Source organism: Notothenia coriiceps, unplaced genomic scaffold, assembly GCF_000735185.1.
Source record: "Notothenia coriiceps isolate Sejong01 unplaced genomic scaffold, NC01 NC01_scaffold00030210, whole genome shotgun sequence".
Taxonomy (NCBI): Eukaryota; Metazoa; Chordata; class Actinopteri; order Perciformes; family Nototheniidae; genus Notothenia; species Notothenia coriiceps.
Window position 1 is genome coordinate 669,666 of NW_011362911.1, and position 23,188 is coordinate 692,853.

Here is a 23,188-nt window from a genome sequence, read left to right on the forward strand (position 1 = left end):
TTCATTAATTATTTTTAACTGATTGTTCTGCAAATGCAAAGGATTGGACTGCCGGCGCAGCCACGCCACAGACTGAAACATCTACGGATTTCACAGTGGAAGGTTGATCGCCTTCGAGATATGCAGCGTACCTTAACTCCTGCATTGGGAGCATGTGGTTGCCTTTCAGAGTCTTATATACTTTCGCTTCAGATTTGACTTAATTTATGATTTAATTGCTCGGCCAGTCCCTCATGCCGACGGACATATTGCTTATTCCATCTGAACCGTCTTTCAGACTGCTCGGTTTGACCTACAGGGCTCTTCTTCATCAGGTCCAATTTGCCAGCCATGGCTAGCTAGCTAATTATATTTCATGAGCTGACCCTTCTGAGTTTGAGCCTGATGTGGGTGCTTTGATTAGCCTCCTGTTTTTATCACCTCGGAGTCTTCCACGTTGTTATCACACTTTCTGCTGACAGCCCCAGTGCCTCAAGGTTGCACACTGCAGTTGTGCCGAATACATGTAACGTTGATGTCATAAGAGTTCAAGAACTGACTCTCTGTCAACATGCCTCATTTGGGGCAATCTTGTGCGGGTCAAAAGTGCTGTACTAGAGGTACAAAATGGAAAAGCTGCAAGGATGAGTTTATTAGGGACATTACACAAAATGGTCCTCACGATGCAACAAGCCTGAGTGCAAATAGGAAGACTTCAAAAAGCACTGTCTGTTTAGTAAGTTGCTGTGTGTGTGTGTGTGTGTGTGTGTGTGTGTGTGTGTGTGTGTGTGTGTGTGTGTGTGTGTGTGTGTGTGTGTGTGTACCTTTCTGCTTCTACTCACCCTAAAAAACTCTTTTGTGGAGCCTGAGTCCAGAGTGCCATACGCTATCTCTGTCTGCTTAGCTAAATCTTCGGCACTTTCTATAGGAGAGACCATCCTCTCCACTGTCAAGAAGGCAGCCAGGTTGGCTGTGTAGGAGGAGATGATGATGAGGGTGAAGAACCACCAAACACCACCGACAATGCGGCCTGACAGAGATCTGCGAGAGGGAGGTTGATGGCAGGGAAAGACAGAATGTAATTACACGGTGACATGTGGCGCCCATCCACCTGCTAAGATGCTAACAGTTTGTGTTTAATGTACCTAATTGCACCGGTAATCAGAATTTAATTGAAAAATAAACCTGCGTCAGCACTCTAAAAACAGCACATTTTCAGGAAAAGTAGCACACTCTGGCTAAAATGACAAAAGGATTGAATTGGTTGTGAAAAATAAAACAGGGTCAAAGTTCAGCTTCATACCCTTAAGACAGTACTGATGAAACCATTTTGATAATGAGAAATTCAGCTTACAAACTGACACATTCAGGTAGACATATATTAGCTGCAATAAATGTGAAATCAGTTTACCTTCAAATAACGGACGCCTAAAATAAAGGACAGGAAATGAAGACGCTTGAGTTTAGATACTCGTGGTTAAATATTACTCTGTTTCAAATGAAATTTGATTAGTTACATGTTTACTTTTGTTTAAGAACTGGAGTACTTTCTTTTAAAAATACTTGAGAATTCAAGGCACATTTCCTTTTTAATGTTAACGTATTGAATTTTGCCTCAGTGCAGTTGCAAAAACGTATCTCATTCAACCTACTGAATGCACTGACATGCTTGTAGAATGCGTAGAAACAAAGCCTTCAGAAAGAAACACAATTCTATAAGCATCTTTTCAATCTTTCTTGATTTTAAAATCTCAAACATCGACAGGATATGAACTTCTGGTTCCAAGTTGTCGTCATAAACCGTGAACAGCCAATTATATTCAAGAAAAGAAAAATAGTCATATGCCAACTTCAAATCTATGCTTCAGAATAACGAGTGGTGGGAACCTTAATGGAAATATGGAAGTGGAATCAATTGTATTGTAATCATTTTAACAAAAAAAACAAAAGCTGAAGTAAAGCACAGAAACTCAAAAGTGCAGTTTTGAGATAAATATGAGTACTGTGCTCTAAAGTTCTCTGCTGTCCTTGTGTCTATCAAAGCGTACCCACCTGGGGGAGATGTCACAGCCCTGCTGCATGAAGGCGCCCAGAGAGAACCAGAGGGAGTTGAAGATACCAAAGTCATTTGGCGGATCTGGGGGCGTCTGGGGGTCTTTGGTCTCGTCCTGTTCATCGAGGTTCCACTCATAAGGACTGAACCGACTGACCAGGAACAGGACCACGCTCACCCCAATATAGGCAAACACTATACACATCCAGATCTCATAGGCCAGCGGGTCCAGGAAGGAGAACACGCCAGGCTTGGACTTTTGGGGCTTCTTTATCATAATGGAGATCCCCAAGCTCATAAAGGGCTTGGAAAAGTCTATCACCTCCTCTCGAACCAGAGTAATGGTGAGAGGTGCAACAGCTATATCTGCTCTCTGGAAACAGGGACATGCACAGTAAGCATTAGTCAAGGCCTGCATAAAGAAACTGATCAATTTAAATTAACTGTATGCTGTGTGAATGACTGGAGCTGGAGAAAGAAAACAAAACAATATTGTTATCATATTTTACAAAAAATAAGCCACTAGCAGTGACGCTTCAAGCGAGTCTGGAAGAAAACACACACACAAACAAACAAATACACACAAACAAACAAAGACACACACACACAAACAAACAAAGACACACACACACAAACACACACACACGAACGCATGCACACACAAGAAAACAAAGTGGTATTTGCACAATGTTCCAGCCTGGGGTATTAGCTAATACATCTGAGATTCAAATGTTTACATTTAATCTGGTTCTTTACCAACATTTTGCCACATTATTAGAAAAAGCTCACCAAGGCCCTACAAGATTTTCAGAGAGACAGCTTGGACAAAATCCACCGAGGCAGATGGGAGTTTGAGTCATGTTTGACCGGACGCTTCCTTAATTAGGACCCAAGGACATACTGAAGGAGGGAAACTTTTCAATTGTGCTATAAAACAAGCAATTTCCTGCTACGAGACTCGCTGTTTCGATAATTGAATGATCTCAATTAAAATTGAATATGTAATAAGTAGTGAGCTATCTGATGTCTTAAGAGCAAGTGGAATAACCTTTAATTTAAACAGAGGGGTATTAGGTAAAAAGGGTTTCTGCAGACAACAAAAACCTGCAAGCCCAGGCTGTGTACTCTTCATCAATTGCCATTCAGCAGGCTGGGTTTCCCAAACATGGCTAATTCTGGCTTTATTTTGTATCCAAGCTGTTTCTCTTTATCTTCCTCCTTTGCTCTGCGGCTTCAATCACACTATGTTATCAAAACACATCCAGGGAGGTGGTGCTGCCTTTTTAGAAAATCACAATGGGTTTCTTTGTAAAAGAAGAAGAAAATAATTAATCACATTAGACAGTGTTACTGCAGCCAGTGCGTGTGTGTGATTAATTAAATAACTCTTCAAAGGAGGATAATTCTTTGTATTGTGCCGTATTGTCTTTTTATGTAGAAACTGAGAAAACATTGGATTGAAGCCGCACGAGGCAGCAAATGTTTTTTACAAGGTCAAACTAGGAGCAACACAAATAGGGCCAATAAACACGGCTGTTTTCTTTACCCTGTCAACACAGCATTGTGAAGGCGCTATAACCGTTTAATCTCGAGCAGGCGTAAGCAACACTCAATCAATGTTGAGGGAAGCGAAGCAATAAAGAGTAGCCTCGGGCCTAACCTTTAAAAGACAACTAAAATCAAATTAATTTACTGGTCAAAAGGTCAAAATGTACAAAACTATTAGTCGCGGCCCACCTGCTTAAAAATCACAGGCGTTGAAAAACTTGACAGCGACGTAAGTGGGATATTTTTTTCACTCCATCAGCAGGGAGTGGACTTTTCCCATTTGAAAGATAATTTGGTGGCGAAAGCACATCAAACCAAGCAATCTCTCTGGCTGATAGTTGGGAAATTGAACAGATGAGGAAGCCTAACCCTCATGCATTTTGTATCTGGCCCCTGTTCAACTACTGTGGCCTCAGAGAAAAGCGAGAAAACGGAGTGGGGGGGGGGTGCTGGGTGTTCAGGGGTAATTTTGGAATGCCTGAGGTGTTGCGAGAGCCCGAGCGCTCCTCTGTCAGATGTAAAACACGGCGTGACCCTTCCCTAATGTGAGAGGGTCGACCTTAATGGAGCACAACACATATGGATCTTGTTGTTTCAAACCGCAAACCACCATTTAGATGTTGATTTCTGCAGCAGATTTTCTCAGCTGTGAATTTACAATGTGGCATATTCATCATACACATCAAACATTGAACATAATTACACAATCACTTCAAAGGCATACACTCTTTCATTCATCAAAGTGATTACAGTGTGTTTGCCATATGGACTCTCTGTGTTCATGTACCTACCTCTGTATGTGACTGTGAGAGTGTACTTTCTATGCTAAGCAAGAGGGATTAATAGCAATGAACAGCACTGAGAAATGATTTCATTTTCTCCGTCTCAAGATTATCACCAACTCCCCAATGCTAGAGGCTGCATTTGACAAATTCACTCACAGCTTAGCTTCCTGAGACAGCATTAGACTTTTGAACTGGGCAAGAGCTGACGAGTTCACAACGAGTTGGTGATGACCTTGAGACAGAAAAATGAGATCTCCTCTCATGTTGAAGTTCCTTGCAAACTGTCATGTAATCAGCGAAAACCGAGGCTCCCAGTACTCACCCCATAGACCAGTTCGCCAACCATCCCGTTCCACGTCTTGGTCTCGGGGTCTCGGGCTCCATACTTCCCATCCATTACTATAGACAGTTTGTACTTAATTCCAACATGTTTGGCAATCTCTGATGCTAAATCGACGCAGTAGCCTTCATATCTGTCATTCCCATCCAGATGCATATAATTTTTCTTGTACATCACATAAGGAGCTTCCTGTTGATTCAAACACACGCTGGTTTATTCACTCCCATGCCCTGGCTCACACGTCAGTTATACAGAAATATGCATACATGCCCTCATACGTGCACTCACACCCTCACACACACGCACACACAGATTGAATATATAATAAGCTGCTATGACCACATCCATGCAGTCATGCATTTATAGATGATGCCCCGCAAATGCACAACTATACTGTGATAACCGCAGTGTGATGTTGTGGTCACACTGCTTTCATCAAGCCGTGGCAGCCAGCAGACACCAAGCCCAATACACCCAGCCCATTTTTGAGCCCAAGGGTGCAACTCTGTGGCATAATAAAGGAGGGTTAACGGAGGGGAGTTTATTTATTTAGTGTAGGAGAATACAGAAGGCCAAAATGAGTTTGTATAGGGCTGGGAGTCATTGGTAGGCAAGGTGTGGGTCAGCTCAGAGGTGGGTGGGGATGGGAATGGGGATGGGTTTCATAAGTAAATGCCAGTGACAGGAGAGGGATCAGAGTGCCCATAGTATCTCAACATATTCAAGCACCAATGCGCAGTTAAATGCTGATCATTCCCAAAGAAAAGGAAAGAAAAGGAAAAAAAGAGCTGTTCTAAAGAAATGCAACAAAAAAATACCCCATAAAAAAATAATTACATCAGGAGAGCAGGAGCGTGCTAGTTTCCCTCTCCTTTTCAAAACGCTGGTGCAGATCGTCTTTTCTCTTACTGAGCACATCGTCATTATCAAACAAAAGGACCGCTCAGGAGAGCAGGCATTGTCATTACAGCCACAAACAATTAGAGTGCAAGTAGGAGAGCAATGGTTTGTTTGTTCTGTGCTGAACGTATCCCCTCACCTTGAATCCATTGAGTGTTCCCCCTCGAGTTAACACATGTTTACCTCCTGACTGTATTTTTCACCAACAGTTGTTAAATGTTTCCTCTCGCTACAGAGTAACACCTTGGAATACAGATGACCTAACTTTGCATAAATACCACAGATAATTATCACTTTCTGAACATCCTTTCTTAATCCTTTTAAGTGTTTGTCTGCAGCAATTGAGGTACTGCTTCAGGTGATTATGTTGCCATTATAGTCACTAAATGCATTTGCAGACAAAGCTATCCAATAAACCTGGAACATTTAGTTGAGTAAATACAGTTTGATATAAATAAATCTAAGATATTTTTGCTTGTTTATCTTGCTTTGATCTGGGAATATCCCCTTCTAAATCCCTGACAGGAAGTTATACTTCAACACAGAACATGTGTAGGAGCAATACAAAATAGATTGGAGAGGCGATAACAAGGAGAAATACCAAACCTGCGTATCCCTCCTCCAATACTGTTTATTTTGCTTTGCCCGGCTTGAGAAACCATTGCAGTTTCATCCTCTAGTCATTCTTCGGCCAGTCTATCCCAGGTGTCATTGAACATTTACTTGATGAGGACAGACAGGTTTACTTACGTATGCGTTTGTATGCTTTTTGTAATTGATGGAGTCAACCATAATCATTTATACCATTATTGTGATGTCACTGCTACGACAGGCCACTGAAGTATGGAAAATCAAAATGCTTTGACACCCACACGGATACAGTTGAAACACTCCCCCGTTACGGACCGACTGTTTCAACATGTAGTGAGTGGATGGAAAGCAACACAAAAAAGATGTGGTTCTACCCGCCCAGGACAGAATGTATCACTCATTGGAATCAACACCATGACCTTGAGTGGCAGAATACGTGAAACATTTAAAACTGCGTGGAAAGTGTACCATAATAGTAGTGACCACAATCGTTCGGTTTTCCACTGAGTCGTTGGTGACCTGCGCGTCCATAATATTTACAAATCGTGCGTACTCGTTCCAGTACCCAATCTGCGAAGAGAAAACAGCGGTAAGTGAAGCATTCCAACACACGCACGGTATGTAAATGAGCACATAGTAGCAACATCTCAACATTTTACAGGGAACTGCTATGATGCAGGGCTCATTAAAAATGCCCATAGTACGACCAAAATAGCAACAAATGAGCAGAATTCTTGAACGGCATAAATGGCCAAGGAATTTAAGCATGGGAAAAGCAATTGATATTTCTATATTCAACATGGTGTCATGATCAAAGATATTATGAGAATCTACTATTGGTTTTTACGATCTACATCAGTTCAAACAGCTCAATGTGCATGAAATTATCTGCATGAGCATACGGCAGACAGCTCCAAGCCCCCCCACCTTCAGTTTCGCAGGTTTTATGGTAAATAATTGATATTAAGGCCTGTGAACTGCATACACGTTTAATAATTAAGCACAATATTCCAGTGGCTGCACAGTTTCTTTTGCCCAGTCCTGCCTCTGTAGTTTCTCTGTATTCTGCTGTACAGATGCTTAAGTCAAACCAATGTCAAGTGTTTGTTTGCCCATCTGAAATAATGGCTGCTCTGGCTCACGATGAAACATGTTGCATATGTTGCTGCCAATAGTCTAACTGTTGCTGGCAAAGTTCTCCTCCGTCACATCTGGTCCACATTTTATTTCCCTCAGATCTTTTAAATGTTTGGGCCAGACAGGTGTACAACAGTGCAGAGTTTTTAAACACCAAGTGGAGGCGCTAAAACTTCAGCTTTACAAATGGTGGTTACAGCTATGGCTTTAGTTAGTGCACTTGCCAGAGCAGAGAAAGCTTTTACATGTTTATTCCGCCACTCTTGTCCGACAGCGATATTTGAGAAGTTATGCTCGGGGGACGAGGCTGTTGTGAAGCCGTGTCACGGAGTTCTGCTTCGGAGGCTAAGTCCTGATCTCAGTCTGAGCAGCTGGGACAGATATCAGGCCATACATCACTGCTGACAGCCACAGCTAAGAACCTTCATCCTTAAACTGTCAAAGGGGTGACTAGGGCTCGAGGTCTTGACAAACTGCTGCCCCACTTGTCTCATCTTCCCTCACTCTCTCCCCCTGACCTCTTATCTCCCACCCTCTCTCTCTCTTCTTCCTCCTCCATGTTTGGCTGTGCGGTGCTAACTGAAGTGTGGGCTTAAGAGACCTAGGAGGCGTAATCACACGTCATATCAGACTGAGCCAACACTTATCCAGCTAACGAGAAATTCCCAGATGTCGCTTGGAACTCTATGTTAGGAAATAAAACCAGGGGTCATCATATGGTTCCGGTTATAATGCGAACGTACCGCTGGGAATTACCATTTTGAAGAGGAGCCAGAAGGGATTCTTGGATCCCCTTTATAGTAATTGGTTATCTGAATGGTAATTACTGTCAGGAGAGGACCAAATATCATATCTACGCTATCACATGGCAGGGAAATAGTCTTAAATCACTCCTTTGATAGGGCAGTTTGAGCCATGTGATCACAGGCTGTGTGTGATTTGTGTGTCTTGTGCTGCCTCATCAGTGCTGCCACCTTACAGAGGTAGAGAAAGGCAATTAGTGTTACTCTGCACTGTCCTGTAAGCCCTGCTGCTCCCACATGACTGCAAGAGCCCTCAGTATAATAAACTGAGGTATTGGCTCGTTTCAATTTTTCTAGCTTCACACAATCAGTTCCCTCAGAATAGTTTAGGGCAAAGTTTAACATCCCTGTCCAACATTCATTGAGCTTAGTTCTTGTTATCTACCGGAACATTTCAAATTACATGATGGCCAAATTCCACAATTTCGAAGCAATGATGATAAACCTTGACGTGAGCAAGCTGTCCACTGTGTATACTAAAAGGACAGTGGATGGAATGATCATAGAGGTCTCTGTTTCAACTTACCTTCCTCGGCCCACCTGTTTTCATCTCATAAACATCTATGGTGAAGTTGGTCCTGCGGCCGTAGTTGTCAAACTGGATCTTCCCAGTCATACCATTCACTTGAACCTACCACGAGGGACAGACAGACACACAGACACACAGACATTCACAGGGGAATGTGTAATAGCCATCACTTTGCATATATAGCTGGTATTAAGATGCCTGTGTCCATGGAGCTACTAGAGTGTGCGCAGTCTGTTAATCAAATGATGAACTGGATACGCTTTAATAAAAGATGTAGTTTTATGTTAATGAGAGCCTGGATTTGAGTGAGCTCTGTGCAGAGATATCTGCAGGCGGAGGGAGGAGAACAGCTCGGCGCTCTCTCCCCTTCTCTCTGTCACTTTCCATCTTTATCACACTCTCGCTCCCTATCTGTGCTTCACTTCTTCTAGCCTCTTCTTTAGTTATCAGCATGCCACTCTTCCTCTCTTTCCTCTCTGTTTTTCTTCTCCCGCCACCCCCTACCGTTTTGAGAGCTCTCTCGATGTCGATGCCTTGGCTCCAAGGAACGGCAGGATTGGCTAGGCAGTCTCCAGCGCTGCCCCGGCGAGACACGTCCACACGTTGGCGCCGCAGGTACCTGAAGGCCTCTGCTATCACCAGGATGGCATCATGGGTCAGAGCTGAAGTGTACTGAACAAAGTCAAAAAGAGAGCAGTGCACATGGTGAGAGGCAGAAGATGAGATAAGATTACCGTTTTGTAGTTTTTATATAACCTTCAAGGTCTGGATTATAAGTCAATTGAGACCCAGTGGAAGTTGGTGCAGTCTCTGTGTTGATTTCTGTTCCCCCGGGTCAGGTCAAGCTCTGACACCTTGCTTATGACAAACATAGCTTCATTAGAAAAGCCAAGACTCGTCTGACGGTCAGTACCTCTTTCAAAACTTTAGTGGAGAGTTGAGAAGTGAACAGAGCACTTGTGTGTGATTTTGTCTCCCACACACTTCCCCTCAAACTTCGCCTGACCTTTTTACCACTGAGGGTTGAGCCACTTGCTTGTTGACCACAGCACCATGACCAAATCTAATTAAATGCCATTCAAAATCCATTTCTTCCTTGATCATTGTTTAATTAGATGTAAATTGAAACTGCAGTATAACCTTGCCTCGCACCGCCTATCGATATATTGATTGCTTGAAGGGAAGCAAAGCAAAGAGGAGGAAGCAAGGGGTGGGAGGAAAGGCAGAATGACAAAGGCAAACCGAGGATGAGAGGAACCGATGGAGAGCACTTCAGAAGGGCTGATCGGTGTATTCTGCATGCGAAATGAAAGGCCTTGCAAGTAAAGTACCTTCAGAGGAGTGTTTCGGGCTTCTGGGAATTCTCTTTCATCTAGCCGCTCCCAGCGCTGCATAAACTGCTGCACTATCGGGTTCTCAGGGTTGACGATCTGAAACCCAGAAATATTGGCTCCACCAGCGAAGACTTTGTCCAAGCTCACATTAGTAAATCCCTGAGATGAGACAAAAGGAGAGAAGGGGATTCATGTCACATGTTTTTTTTATATAATAAAAGCACCACAACATGTTAGCAGCTATAAAAGAGCGACATGTGTTTACCATTACACCGAGGCAAATGTTTTTCTGCTGTAACCTGAGTTCATGTGCTGAAAAACAACCTGCCGTTAGACATTCTGTTTGTGTCTGTTCATGAAAGACAAAACAGTAACATTGGACTACCCTGGCCTAGTTTTATTTAAGGAAACCAAAAAAAATAACATTTTCTGAAGCATTTTCTAAATCCTCTACTGCTCCAGCTGACTATAAATGTCCTACTTTAACCCAGAGCTATAACATGGAGCTACTTATTTTTATGGTCAAATAGTCGTCTTCAAGAGTGGCATTGGGTCATGGAGACATGCATTTGCCTGCATAATCACAACTTCTAAAGTCAGTGAAAAAGCAGCAGGGGATCAGCCAGTGAGAAACGGGCCCGGCCCCCTCTAAAAAAAAAAAACCTCTCATGCTAATGTCAGGCTAAATGAACATTTAGTGGGAGTAAAAGATGGCTGTCCTCCAAGAATGGCAAAAAAGGTTAAATGCGGTTTTATTTGTAGACATGAAACTATAACAAAATATGGGCATATTCAGTTATGGTAAATATGTAGTCTGATGCTAGATTGTGATTGATTAAACATGAGTAATAAATATAATAAGACAAATATATACAGTAGAAAGAAAGAAGCACAATATATACACGCCTTTGTTTTTTCCTGATTTCATACAAAAGCCTATAATCCACTTATTGTGCAGGCACATTAGTGCTCATGGCTGAGACTTAGTCGCATCACACGCAGCAAAAGCAGGTTCCACTTCCTCCCAGGGGAGCGGCTCGGTTATTACTCACAAGATTGGCCAGAATGTAGTGGTAACCACGGCTGTTCTTCCCCAGGGTCACAACCTACGGGGGAGAAAAACATCGATACAGTAAACCACCCATGAGAAGAGAGCTAAGAGCCACGACTTGTATAAGTGGCTACAACAATCTCTGTAAATGCCTTTGAGCATGCAGGATGCCAACTGTAGGTAAAACAAAGAAAAGCCGGCATCTGCATTATAACAAGAAGTGTTCGTAAGGAGGAGGTGATAATGAGAGAGAAACAGGAATAATGTGGAAAACCCTTCAATATTCGGCTCACTTTGATGTGATTCAGGGTGCAGAGACATGAGTCCCCAGCAAATGTTGGACAGAAGGTAGAAATAGGGAACAAAAAACATTTCAAAGGAATTTGCAAGGAGACATTGAGATGTAGATCTCGCTCTGCTTTGAAAACATCACACCTTCGGAGCATAACAGCATGTTTCAACCCACACAGCCAGACTGAAAATAGTAAGTGGTGTTCTAAGCCATTCCATCACTTTAGACCATATGCTGCTTTTTATTCCAGATTGTCTTCTTCCTTTTGTTCTCGGCCTACAGATAAATCAAATAGTGAGTCCCTAAATTGTCTTGGCTTTTTTTCATCATTACATGCTGGACAAGGTTTTTGACTGGGCCGTGGGAGGTCTGTTATTTATGAGTCTGCCGTCTGCTGTGGATGGACTTCTGAGTGGCTGCCATGCAGAAACCTGTCAACCATGTCTCGGTTTTCATCTGCGTTCTACAAACACAGCGACACAAGTTTACAGCAAAATCAGCATGTTTGCACATGTTCTGGCTCTGTCACAAAAACAAACTGTCAGTTTATCATCTGTTTGTGTGTGTGTGCGTGTTAGGCTGGGAATGTTGGATATTTGTTACCCTGGATCGTTTACGACATTCCCGCTGAGTAGGGGAGAGTGATGAAAAGCAAACGTGTGTCTTTACATCCGAGGCAAAACACAGACCTTTAAAGGACGTTTCCAGTTTCACCCGTTAGAATTACAGCTTTTAATTGATCCATTGTGAACTTGAACTGAACTGGGTGCGCTGGTAGCAGTACAGTAGCGCCAAACAATAATCCTCGCTGTGATTGAGCACCTCTTTCTCGGAAATCTGAAGGTTGCTCTTGAAAAAGGGAAATGTGTAGTTTTCAGCGCACGAGTATAAAGTATAAACACACAAAGCCTTTCGCCACGCTATAAAGCTGCTTGAGTGGGTCAGCTTTCTATGACAGCTTCCCCATTATTATGGTTTTAAACCTCCAACGCTGTGGGGTGTCAGACCGAGAGGAACAAACCAAGAAAGAGAAATAGAAACAGAGAGGAAATGAGCTTATTATAATGCAGAAATAGCAGGTGTTGGCGTTTAGAATCCATCAATCTGAGTCTAATGAGAAAATGACAGACAGCTCCATAAAAAGAAATCTCTGCAGAAAGCCTCTGATAGCGCAGCTAGATGGATGTAATTATCCCAAAGTCGAGCTTTCAAGACTTTTAGCTCTGCTGCATTTTCTTGGACAAACCCCAAAGCTTCACACTGCTTCACCCGGTGCTAACCTTGACCATGGAGGTAAGTCTCCTCACACCTGCGTTGGAGCTGGGCAGAGAAAGGCCTCACCTCCCGCCTGCAGCTCACAGTCAGCCTGGCAACGGCTACAAGCAGCAACCTTGGGATGGAGCACAGCGAGACACTGATGACACACAACCTCCGCCAACCTTTCCCCTCAGCCCTTTAATTAGGCAGACCGCAAGACCCGACTCCAGTTGAGACGGAGAGATCTCATTGTAACTTGTTGTGTACTCCGCTGATTGCCCCAAATCCCTCCGGTACTGCAGATGGTGATAACTGCCTTTTAATGATGTTGATAAGAAAAGATTCTCTTGTATTTCCATGTTAATCCAAAACTATTTGAGCAATAACACGCCATTATGGAAAACAATATTTGCTCGGATAAGACAGAAGTAGATATTTTCTTAGCTCACTGGTGTATACAATTGAGCGGCAGTGCAAAATACTGTTAAGCTACAGACCTAAGAAGGCACGGTTTTGGGGAACACATTTTCTTAGAGTAGGCTAATCGGATGTATATCATGCATAAAGACTATAAACACAGGGGAAGAGCTTCATGTGGTTATGTTTATAGTTTAAAAATACAACGACCAACAGCTAAACTTCACTTAGTAAGATATTGTGTCTAGTCTGGATATTGTTTATTCTACATACAAACAGAAAAAAAGGTAGTATTATGGCTTAAGGGGACGGAAAAGGAATAATACGGCTGCTCTTCAAAGCTGGTTTTAGAGTGTTGCAGTGATGACGCATTTATTTAGGCCGCCCGGAAGTTAGCTTTACAAAAGGGTCCCTCGACATAAAGATATTGCATTTTATTTTACCATTGGATTTCGGTAAATTGCAGAAAATAAACTCTGTGGAAAACACACATTCATGATATTGAACACGTTTCATAAATAGGATAATCTCCACAGATTAACACCACTTTGTGAATTTTGAAGCATTAATTAAATCGCCAGAAGTCAAAAGCGAACACCAGGCTTTTAACAAACCACAACATGGCCGCATGGCTGCCTGGCCGCACATCACCACCGCTAAGCTAAAGGCGGGCTCGTTTTGCTGTGATGACGTTTTGTAGTCTCCTTTAGTCACTTGTCAACAACCGCCATTTTAATGACACAAAGAAGCTTCGGACATTTACGAGTGGGGTAATTACTGACATATTTTATGTTGGAGATCAAAACGTGAAATTCTCTTAGGCTTCTTTTACAAATATTTCAGGCCTCTAACAACACACACGTTAAACAACTGACTTGTTATTTCCAGATTTTAGGACTCACAATATTGATTTCTATTTAAATTACATAATGTAAATGTGCAAAGAAGTTGGACTGCCAGATTGTGATTGTTAAAAGGAGCAATGATGCCAATCTGTAGCTGGAGTCACAACCTGATTAGCTAAGTTAAGCATAAAGACAGGGGGAACAGCTTAAAGAAAATAAAAATAATCCACAAAGGAACAGTGTTTGTAGATGGATTAAAAAAAGGAGTTGCAATTTGTAAATTAATGCGCTTTAGAGGCAATGGTAGATGAGTTAGTGGTTTCTCCCCTTGCCTTCTGTATTTATGTTAAGCTAGGCTAATCAAGAAAATGTTAAAAAAAAACATTACATTTCTCATTAACGATGCTTTATGGTTTTGCTGATCATCTTCAGTTTAGAATTGACATCGGCATAAACACAGACCGGGGTATTTGGCACTATCTTTAAAAAACTGCTTTCATCACCCTCTATTTTTTGCCAGCCATTTGATTTGAATTGATTTCTGTTGCTGTTTATTGCCTTTAGAGCCCATACATACAAACACAAGGCCACTAACCAATTATTCTGTTTCCCAGTGACACTGACGAGAAGAAATGTGTTTACTTTCCTATCCCTTCAATAATGCCATTCCCCTCCCCTATTTCAAACAGTGTAGCCTCTTACACATCGATCCACCAACTGGCTACACCACCTTTTGTTCTTCTGCTAAAGGAAAGACAGTATTTCTTAGACTAGAGTTTTCTTTAAAGCCTGATGGGGACAGACAACTAGTGTGACCTTGATTTCACCCTCATACAGAGTCGCCGTGACTCGCTCCCCACCAGACAGAGACCTAAACGTAAAACTACAACTGCATATTTCCAATAAACGCCAGACAGTTCAACCTTTCCACTGTGGAGTTTGCCGAGATACAGGAAGAGCGGACTGAAAATGATTGGTTCCCCAGAGTTTTTAAATATCATACCATTCACTGAGGCTTATAAGCAAATAATCATGCAATTGCTTTTAGATTCTACCTAAAATAAATAAACAGACCACGAAATCAACAACCTTCACAATTGTAAAGCCGGAGGAGATGGGTTATAAAGATTTTTCCGTCCCACCAATGCTCCATGACTCAAACATACAAATCTTCAATAATATAAAATAAAGAAATCCATCACATTGGAATAGCTGACCAAAGCACTTTTCCTTGGTTCTTTTTTTATATGTTCTCATTTTTCCTTTGACTAAAATGAATCATTTATTTAATTAAGATTGAGTATACTATTAATCGTGTACTTCGATGACTGTGAAGATAATCAGCATTAAAGGCCTTATTGACCAGGAGTTAATCATTGGCCAACAACTTTGAGGGGGATCAGTGCTACATCCATTGGGAGGTGATGAACAATACACTGAAAACGGTACACAAGTGCTATAAATAATTGATTATAGACATTATATTAGACAGACAACTTTAATTTGGAATTACTTACAGTATGACAATGGTAACAATAAAAACTGCTGCTACAGTAAGTCACTTCTGACAATCAGTCATAGATATTAGATATCTAAGCTAACATTATATAAGGTAACGAAGCACTTTCAAAGACTGACAGGAAATTCCATAAGCTATTTATTATTCAGCTCGTGTTAGCTCTAAATCGGCCGCCGTCGTTGACTGCAGTAACATATGTGACAGGTAATGCAAGCTAGCTGTTTCTCTATCACCATGAACACTATTAGTCAAGTTTGCTATACCTAAGCCTACTACAAGCCCTGATCAAAGCTTAAGTGACGGCACATTTTATGATTATGGCTCAAAACGTACAGAACATTAATAATCATATTAGCATGAACGGTCCCCCATAGTTTACTGGCTGCAGTGATACCAAAGGGTTCCACTTCACACAGGCTATTTAAAGTGAACCATGTACTTTGACACATACAGTAAAGACCTTCCTTTCTCCAGTTCTGCTTCAAGGCTTTTGGTAGAAGGGCTCTTGCTGGAGCGCTTTCTAATTAACAGCCAGTAGTGACTGAGGCTAAGATGCTTTTCTTGGCAGTCACGATACTGTATGCCTAAAGATAGGAGGGGAAGATGCAGGGTTCGCTTTCCCACATCCGCTGCAGATTTCCGAAACATCTTACTCATATTCTAATGATAACGTCTAGATACAGGAACTATGTGAGACTTGATACCTTGGGAATCCCTGATACTGCAGCTGGGAGGCCATCATACCTGTGAGTCAAAAAATTGGCCCTGAAACAGCAACATGTCCTACTCCCTTTTCACTGAAAATGATCTGGCTCATTTTGCAAGATAGATAAACGTTTCCGGAGAGTATTTTTATAAGACTGCAGTGTTTCCCATACATTGATTTATTTGTGGCGGGCCGCCACAATTAAATATCGTCCGCCACAAATGGATCTCATAATTTTTTTTATTTTTTTTAAATGATTTGGTAGTCTAATGGATAGTGAGGTGGGCTGATTATCGGAAGGTTGCTAGTTCAAATCCTGCCTGGAACACCACTACTAGTGTGCCCTTGAGTAAGGCACTTAGCCCTCGGTTACTTTAGGGAGAATGTCCCTGTAATTGTAAGTCTCTTTGGAATAAGGCGTCAGCTAAATGCCTAAATTGTAAATAATATTATTGGGAGAATAAACCCCACAGATCCTCAACTCCGGTGTGTTTCACTCATTAACAACGCAACACAGAGCAACAAGAACGTTGTCTACAGTAGCCATTGGCTTTTCTTGGGCCGGGGGGGGGTGGGGTGCGGTGCGGTGCCCCCACAAATAGAATCAAATTCTGTGGGAAACACTGGACTGTGTTACTGATACAGTTATAAATATAGGTGCAAATTGTCAGAGCCACAGCACATCGGTCTCAGCAGGTCACTTTGTGCTTAATGATAACACTTTAATCCCATTTAATTAGATACTCGCAGTTAGTAAATGGCCCTCACAAGACCAAGGTCGGTACCAAGGACTAAAAGCACTACGATTCTGCAGCTTTGCGTGAAGCAGAAGGGTTTTGGATATTTATCTGCGAGCCACTCGACTCAGTAGCCCACCGACAATAAGAGGATGTTGAAATCAGGAGCACCTTTCATATACGTAGGACATAAGACGTAAATCTCACTTTCTTGCCTCTCTACTGGCAAATCTCTCTGTGTCAAATCGTGACACATGCCAGTAAGTTTTACGGGAGAGCAGAGTCAATGTCTGAAGGAGGTTTGAATTCCTGTGAGGGTTTTTATGTGGCACATTTTGTATTTATATCTTTCTTTACTCGTTTGCCAATATGTTACATGAGTATACAACTTTTGTTTGTTTGTTATTTCGCCCTTTTTTCTGTATCAATGATTAAGCATCATCCGACATATTGCTGTCATTATAATCTGCTTCTGGAGTTCTATACTCTCCCGTGACTTCTACAGTGGTCAGATTTCTTTCATATTCCAAGTTGATAAAACATAAAGACTTTACATTCTAAAATACATGTAAGGGTGGGTTTTCTCCCACTTTTCCATTCAAGAGAAACAGGAATATGGAGAATCTCCAATTGTCCATGGGGAGGCAATATGGCCACCCTTCATGCGACTGCAGGCGGCAGAATGTTGTCCTAACAAATCCCCAGATGTATTCTCTCTGAATCATTCTCAGTTGTTTTTCTTTTTCCTCCATGAAAATGCAGTTCCTCGTCTGGCAGAGCGCTCACTGCCTGACTGTCTTTGAACAGCTTGCGTGCCCTGGGCCTGTCCCAGACGCCATCCTTTTTTCCCTTCGCCTGCCTCTCTTTACACTAGTGATGAGCAGGTTGTTGCCTCTGAGCAGACTCCAGCAAAGAAATCCCCAAAGGGAAGAGAGCCAGGAAGGTGCATAAAGGCAGGCATCATGCTATATGGGATATCTCATAGATGGATCAGATTGGTCATGAGCATATGTGCTGTTAAACACACATGCAGGCACTCAGCAAATCGACATACATTCTGGAAAATTGTCATTACAACAAGTGGAAGTAATACTAAGATCATTATCTTATTTGTCATACTGTAGTTTTAGTTTTTAATATCATAAACCTAGCTTGTTCGAATGAAACACATGAGTTGGATATGATTCAGTGACCACAGCTGGCAGAGGCTCTCCCGTTTTTGTCGTAAGGGAAGGATTGCTATTGGGTTAATTTATCTGCAGTGCAGTATATTGATGGAAAAGTCCTGTGGGTGATAAATCCTGAGTGGTTGTTACAGCATGAAATGATAATAGCGCGGGTGTAGCATTCTCCTCAGCACCAAAAACAAATGTGTAGGGAGACACACTCTGCTCGTATACGAGCAAACAACACTGCACCTGATGCAGCAGTATGCAAATACATTCCTGACCATGTTTCTACATCATGTCAGGTGATAAATGAAGCTAATAAAAGTGACATTCAGCTGAGTGTGCCAGGGATTGTAGAGGAGGTGCATCTAGTGATTCTGTGTGTTAATAAAGCAGCAACCACTGGGGCTGAAAAATGAAGATGGCATGGAGGTGCCAACAACTACAGTTCCTCAAACGGCCGCTTGGGGATGGCTTGGGCCACATTAGCATTATGGTTGCACTCAAAGGGCCGGTTGTAACTATATAAATATACATATATAAATACATAATATATATGAAATAATGTATTATATATTATTGCCTCTGCATTGGATTTTTATTGGATAGGGTAATAACTTCATAATTAACTACGTCTGAAAGCAGAAGTCTAGGGCAAATAATTGCAAGTCTCTTCAGTGCGCATGTCACAAAATGAGATGCATTGTGGGACATATAGTTTGTGGGCAACATGCTTCTGTAAAATAAGATCAGATAAGATGGACCTTTATTAATCCCCGTGGGGACATTCAGTTGTTTAACAGCAACAGGGTAAGATTGAAAAACAGGACAGATTCACACAGATTAATAAAATTAAGGATAAATCAAAGATAACAAAAATAAAAGATAAATAACTATAAAATAAGAAATTAATTAAAATGAACATATATAGATATACTGTAAAGTGGCATGTAACCGTATAATAAACGTATTATATTCTTTGCAAGCTCTTGCGGGCCACACAAGATGAAGTCGCGGGCCGGATTTGGCCCCCGGGGCTTGAGTTTGACACACCTGGCTTTGACGTAAAGCTCCTTATATTATTAGTCCCCCATGATAAAACTCTACAGAAGAACTCAGATAATTTCTTACATCAAAGTATTACAGTGTAAGATTACTAAATGTATATAATAATACTATACTAGTGAGACAAAGGCAATTAATACGTATACAAGTATCAAAATATAATCTGCTTTTAATGATTAGCAGGTTGCAGTGGAGTGATATCGAACTGCTTTAAATATCTTATAAATATCTGTATTTTTAATTTTTTTGTTGTTGTTTAATAATCAATATATATAGGAAATCAGTTTGAGTAGATTTTTAAGGTTAACAAAATAAAAATAGTTTCCAGCTTCTCAATTTGTATATTTTACAGTAATCCAAATTACTTTGAGTTGAAAAAAGACACTTTGAAGGACGTCCAATGGGCTTTAGGAAACTCTGATCAACATGTTTCACTAATTTCTGACATTTTACAAACCAAACAACCAAAATAAGAAATAGACTTGACGACAATGAAAACAACCATTTGTTTGCAGCATTTTCTTTTCTCGAGTGTAGAATTGTGTTTAATGTACCACTACCACTGGTTGTCCTTTTAAATATGTAGGTACATCGTAGAAATGTTGAAACACTCTAACGGTGTGGTTAACAACTGTAGTAGAGCATCAAAGGCCCAGCAGGACTAAAGCATTAGCAGCCGCTGGATCAAAAGTGGTGCTAATGAAGAGCAGCACGATTTGCTTTGTGTGCAACAATTGAACCAAATTGTGGATCCTCGACACTCGCCCATTCAAGATAGCTCTACACTCCATGAACTTCATTGCCTGGTATAAAGACATTCATTCGGTATTTGGATTACTTTGACTGAAATCATAAAACTAAGCCACTGAGCTGATTCCCCATTTCCCCCAGCAATCATCTGGCTGGATCTGTCCTGCCTCATGATCCTCTCTCAACAGCAGCGACCTTGACAGATTGAAGTGACACATCGACATTGCGACACACAGACACTGGCGTCTGCACACAGGTTCTGTTCAAACCCTCACTTCTGCCATATATGAAACTCCATCCATCAATCATTGGTTAATAGAAGCCCAGCAGCAGGCAGAAGCAGCGGGTCTCCACATAGCTGACAGTGGGAGCAATTTTTGGTGTGATTGCCCTCATAGGAGACAGTCAATCCCTGCTTCAATGTATAACGGTACGGCCCAATAGGGGGGTGGCTGCAGAGTAGAGTCCAGCAGCTCACATGAATGCATGTGACTCATCCATATTGCCAGAGCTAGCCAGATTATTTCAATTAGCTCCAACAACAACACAAATCCCACGCTGAGGTTGTCGCTGAAACAAGAGACCAAATTGTGCACACTGCTGCTTTGAAGGTTAGCTGCTGGAAAAAACCCAGCTAAAAAAAAGTTAAGGCATGAAAAGAAAGTATGATGGTGATGGTTTGAGGTAAAGGAAGGGAAAGAGCTCCCTCTAGAAGAAAAAAATAACAAATAATGAATGGGAAAAAAGAAAGAAGAACATCAAACGGATTATTGCAGTGCATCCTTATTTTGTTTGCAAGACGAGGGGAAATGCAATTAAAGACGTACCCATTAATATGCCTCACATGTGATTTGTAATTAATATTCTAAGCTTTTCTTAAAAGCCGATGCATCATCTTCACACAAAAAGCAAATATATTTCAGTATACTGTAGTCCCTCAATAGTAACTGGTGGGACATTTCCAGCACAACAATTAAATTAGACACAGCAAATTAATACTAAAAGCTATTCTGCTTTAAACTACCACTCTGGGATCAAATTAGCTTCATACAAGATAGATAAGTGAAATCCAACACTTATTGAGGGGATATTGCGAGGCACAAATAAGCAAATATCTAAATGATTGTTAAAGAGCAGAATCCAAACAGGATCTGATTGCTTATGAGCAGAAAGCACAGCGGAGCAGGGTGGAGCGGGGCAGCCCAACAGAGGAGATGCCTGGCATAATAGCCACTCATCTATTCATGGTAATTGTGTTTTCCCCTACTACAAGGGCTGGTGGACCTTTCATTTCCTCCTCAGGCAATGGACGTGATGGAGGAAAGGAGGGGTTTGGGGCTGTTAGAAGAGGATTACAAAGAATGCATCATCCAGTGGTCTTTCCAAATGCCTGCTCACATTCGGACCTCTCAGCCTCAGGCTCTCGGGAAGCTTCAACATGCACTGATTTTTAAACAAGCCGGATTCAACCTTAGCAAACACACAACACCTAACATAGCCTCTCCAACAGCTATAGGATTACCGCTGTGCGTCATATTACAACTCGACACAGTTTATCCTTAATGTGCTTACACAAAAAACAACAAAATTCAATATAAGCTAGACATTAGGAGATATAGAATAGGCTTCTTTTACAGAAAAAACACAGACAAGTTACAGCATTAGGTTTAAATAATCAAATGAATGGTGGCTGACATCCATTTAGCTGCTTTGATTAACTGTCACTCACTGAGACACTTGAAAAGAACGGAGCCATCACACGTGTTTCTGGTCCTTCTCTGACAAGTCAAAATGTCTGCTGTGAAAAGACCTATTAAATGATGAATGGTTTTCTTAAATCAAAGAGACATGTAACAATTCCAGTAAGGGGACTCGCATGTAAAAAACATGTATGGACTGTATTTTTTAGTGTAGCTGAGGTGTAACATTATCATTTATTTGGAGTCACAATTTATTCAAATACACTAATATATACACCCTTTGTTGCTCCTTTTGATACCACGAAATGCTGAGGCAATTATGTGGCTCTCAAGTTGCTAAACGCTCCACTATGTTCACCGGCTATAGTCGCCAACTTTGACAGTGTGCCAATTTGAGCTGGGCAGGTAGTGTAAACCAGGGTTTTATAGATTCTGAAAACAGCTGCCTCGACGGACAAAAGCAACGCTAATAAGGGCGGTGAAAGTGAATCAAAATAATGAAGCTGCTGGCCCTAAAACCACAAGGTGCTACAGTAATTCTTTGTGGGTTTATTCACTATGATCTACACATTTGAGAGTAACACAATGTATCCATTGTTTATGGGGAAAATTATTAGAGCAGCTTAAAAAGAATAATGGATCACATTTCCCACAATGCAACTCAGTAGCATCTTTTGTTAGATCCTCGTTGCATCGTTAGCGCCCTTGTCTTCATACTCCACTCACCCAGTTTTTGTTATACATAAATCAAGAACACCAGAACTGTTCAATAGTGGAGTGTGGATTTGATATTTGTCAGTGTGTACATTAAATATGCTTGGTGAGTATGTGACTAAAGCAGGAATAAACAAGAGAGCTAGAATCGATGGACAGCGTAGGCGTTTGGTTATATCATGTTCAGGCGTTCCCACGGTGACTGCGAGGCTCACCTGTTCCAGTATGGTGTTGATCCTGTCCACCTCGCAGTCAATCACAAAGCGCTTCTCCTGCCTCCTATCCATCTCCTCAATGATGCGCTTGAACTCAGATGCGTCGGTTGTGCCGCTAACGGAGCGAGCGGTCACCTGCCAGTTGTTAGCTACTGCTGCCTCCATGATGGCCTGCAGAATAGAGAAACCTGGAGAGAGAGAGAAGGAGAGACCCAGAGGATTAGACCTGCACACAGTAACCATGTTATGCAATAACTGAGAGGCCGCTGCTAATTTATTCTAGAGAGGTTTTAGCTTGAATCCAAAGGTTAAAGGCCATCTTATTACAATCTAAAATAGCATTCCAAAGTCTGCAAGAGCCCTGAAATATTGTCTAGAGTCTAGACTCTGTGTGCAAATGTGGAAGCGGTTGTACATTTACATTTGCATGTTGAGAAGGCAATATAATAATGAAGTGAAAGGACACGAATCTCCATATTATTAAAAGATCAGCGGGTGATGTTATTGCGCTTGGCATCAATTAAATTATGGCACTTAGCTCAGCCACATGTTAACTTTGACAGTGTGGTGAAACACACCACGGCCCGTGTCTCCTTGAACGTCTGTGCCAACTCATTTAAAGATAAAGACAATGAAAGATTCATCCAGGCCAGCGCTAGAAAGAGATCATTATTGTAGCAGGAGAATGGAGAATAAGTCCTGCTAATGATTAATTTACACGTGAAATATTTTCATTTAACAGGACGCTCAGA

At 41.6% G+C, this 23,188-nt stretch overlaps 1 protein-coding gene across 1 annotated transcript; it reads right to left on the minus strand.

Moving 5' to 3' along the window:
- Positions 1 to 545: 545 nt before the first annotated feature.
- Positions 546 to 22,679, minus strand: LOC104959312 (glutamate receptor 3-like). Its single transcript, XM_010787180.1, has 10 exons — positions 22,437 to 22,679; positions 11,052 to 11,105; positions 9,997 to 10,158; positions 9,170 to 9,337; positions 8,663 to 8,767; positions 6,665 to 6,766; positions 4,688 to 4,894; positions 2,032 to 2,405; positions 804 to 1,020; positions 546 to 593 (listed from the first exon to the last, which is right to left on the minus strand). The coding sequence occupies exons 1-10, from the start codon at positions 22,677 to 22,679 to the stop codon at positions 546 to 548; spliced, it is 1,680 nt and encodes a 559-aa protein (XP_010785482.1).
- Between the last annotated feature and the right edge of the window lie 509 nt (positions 22,680 to 23,188).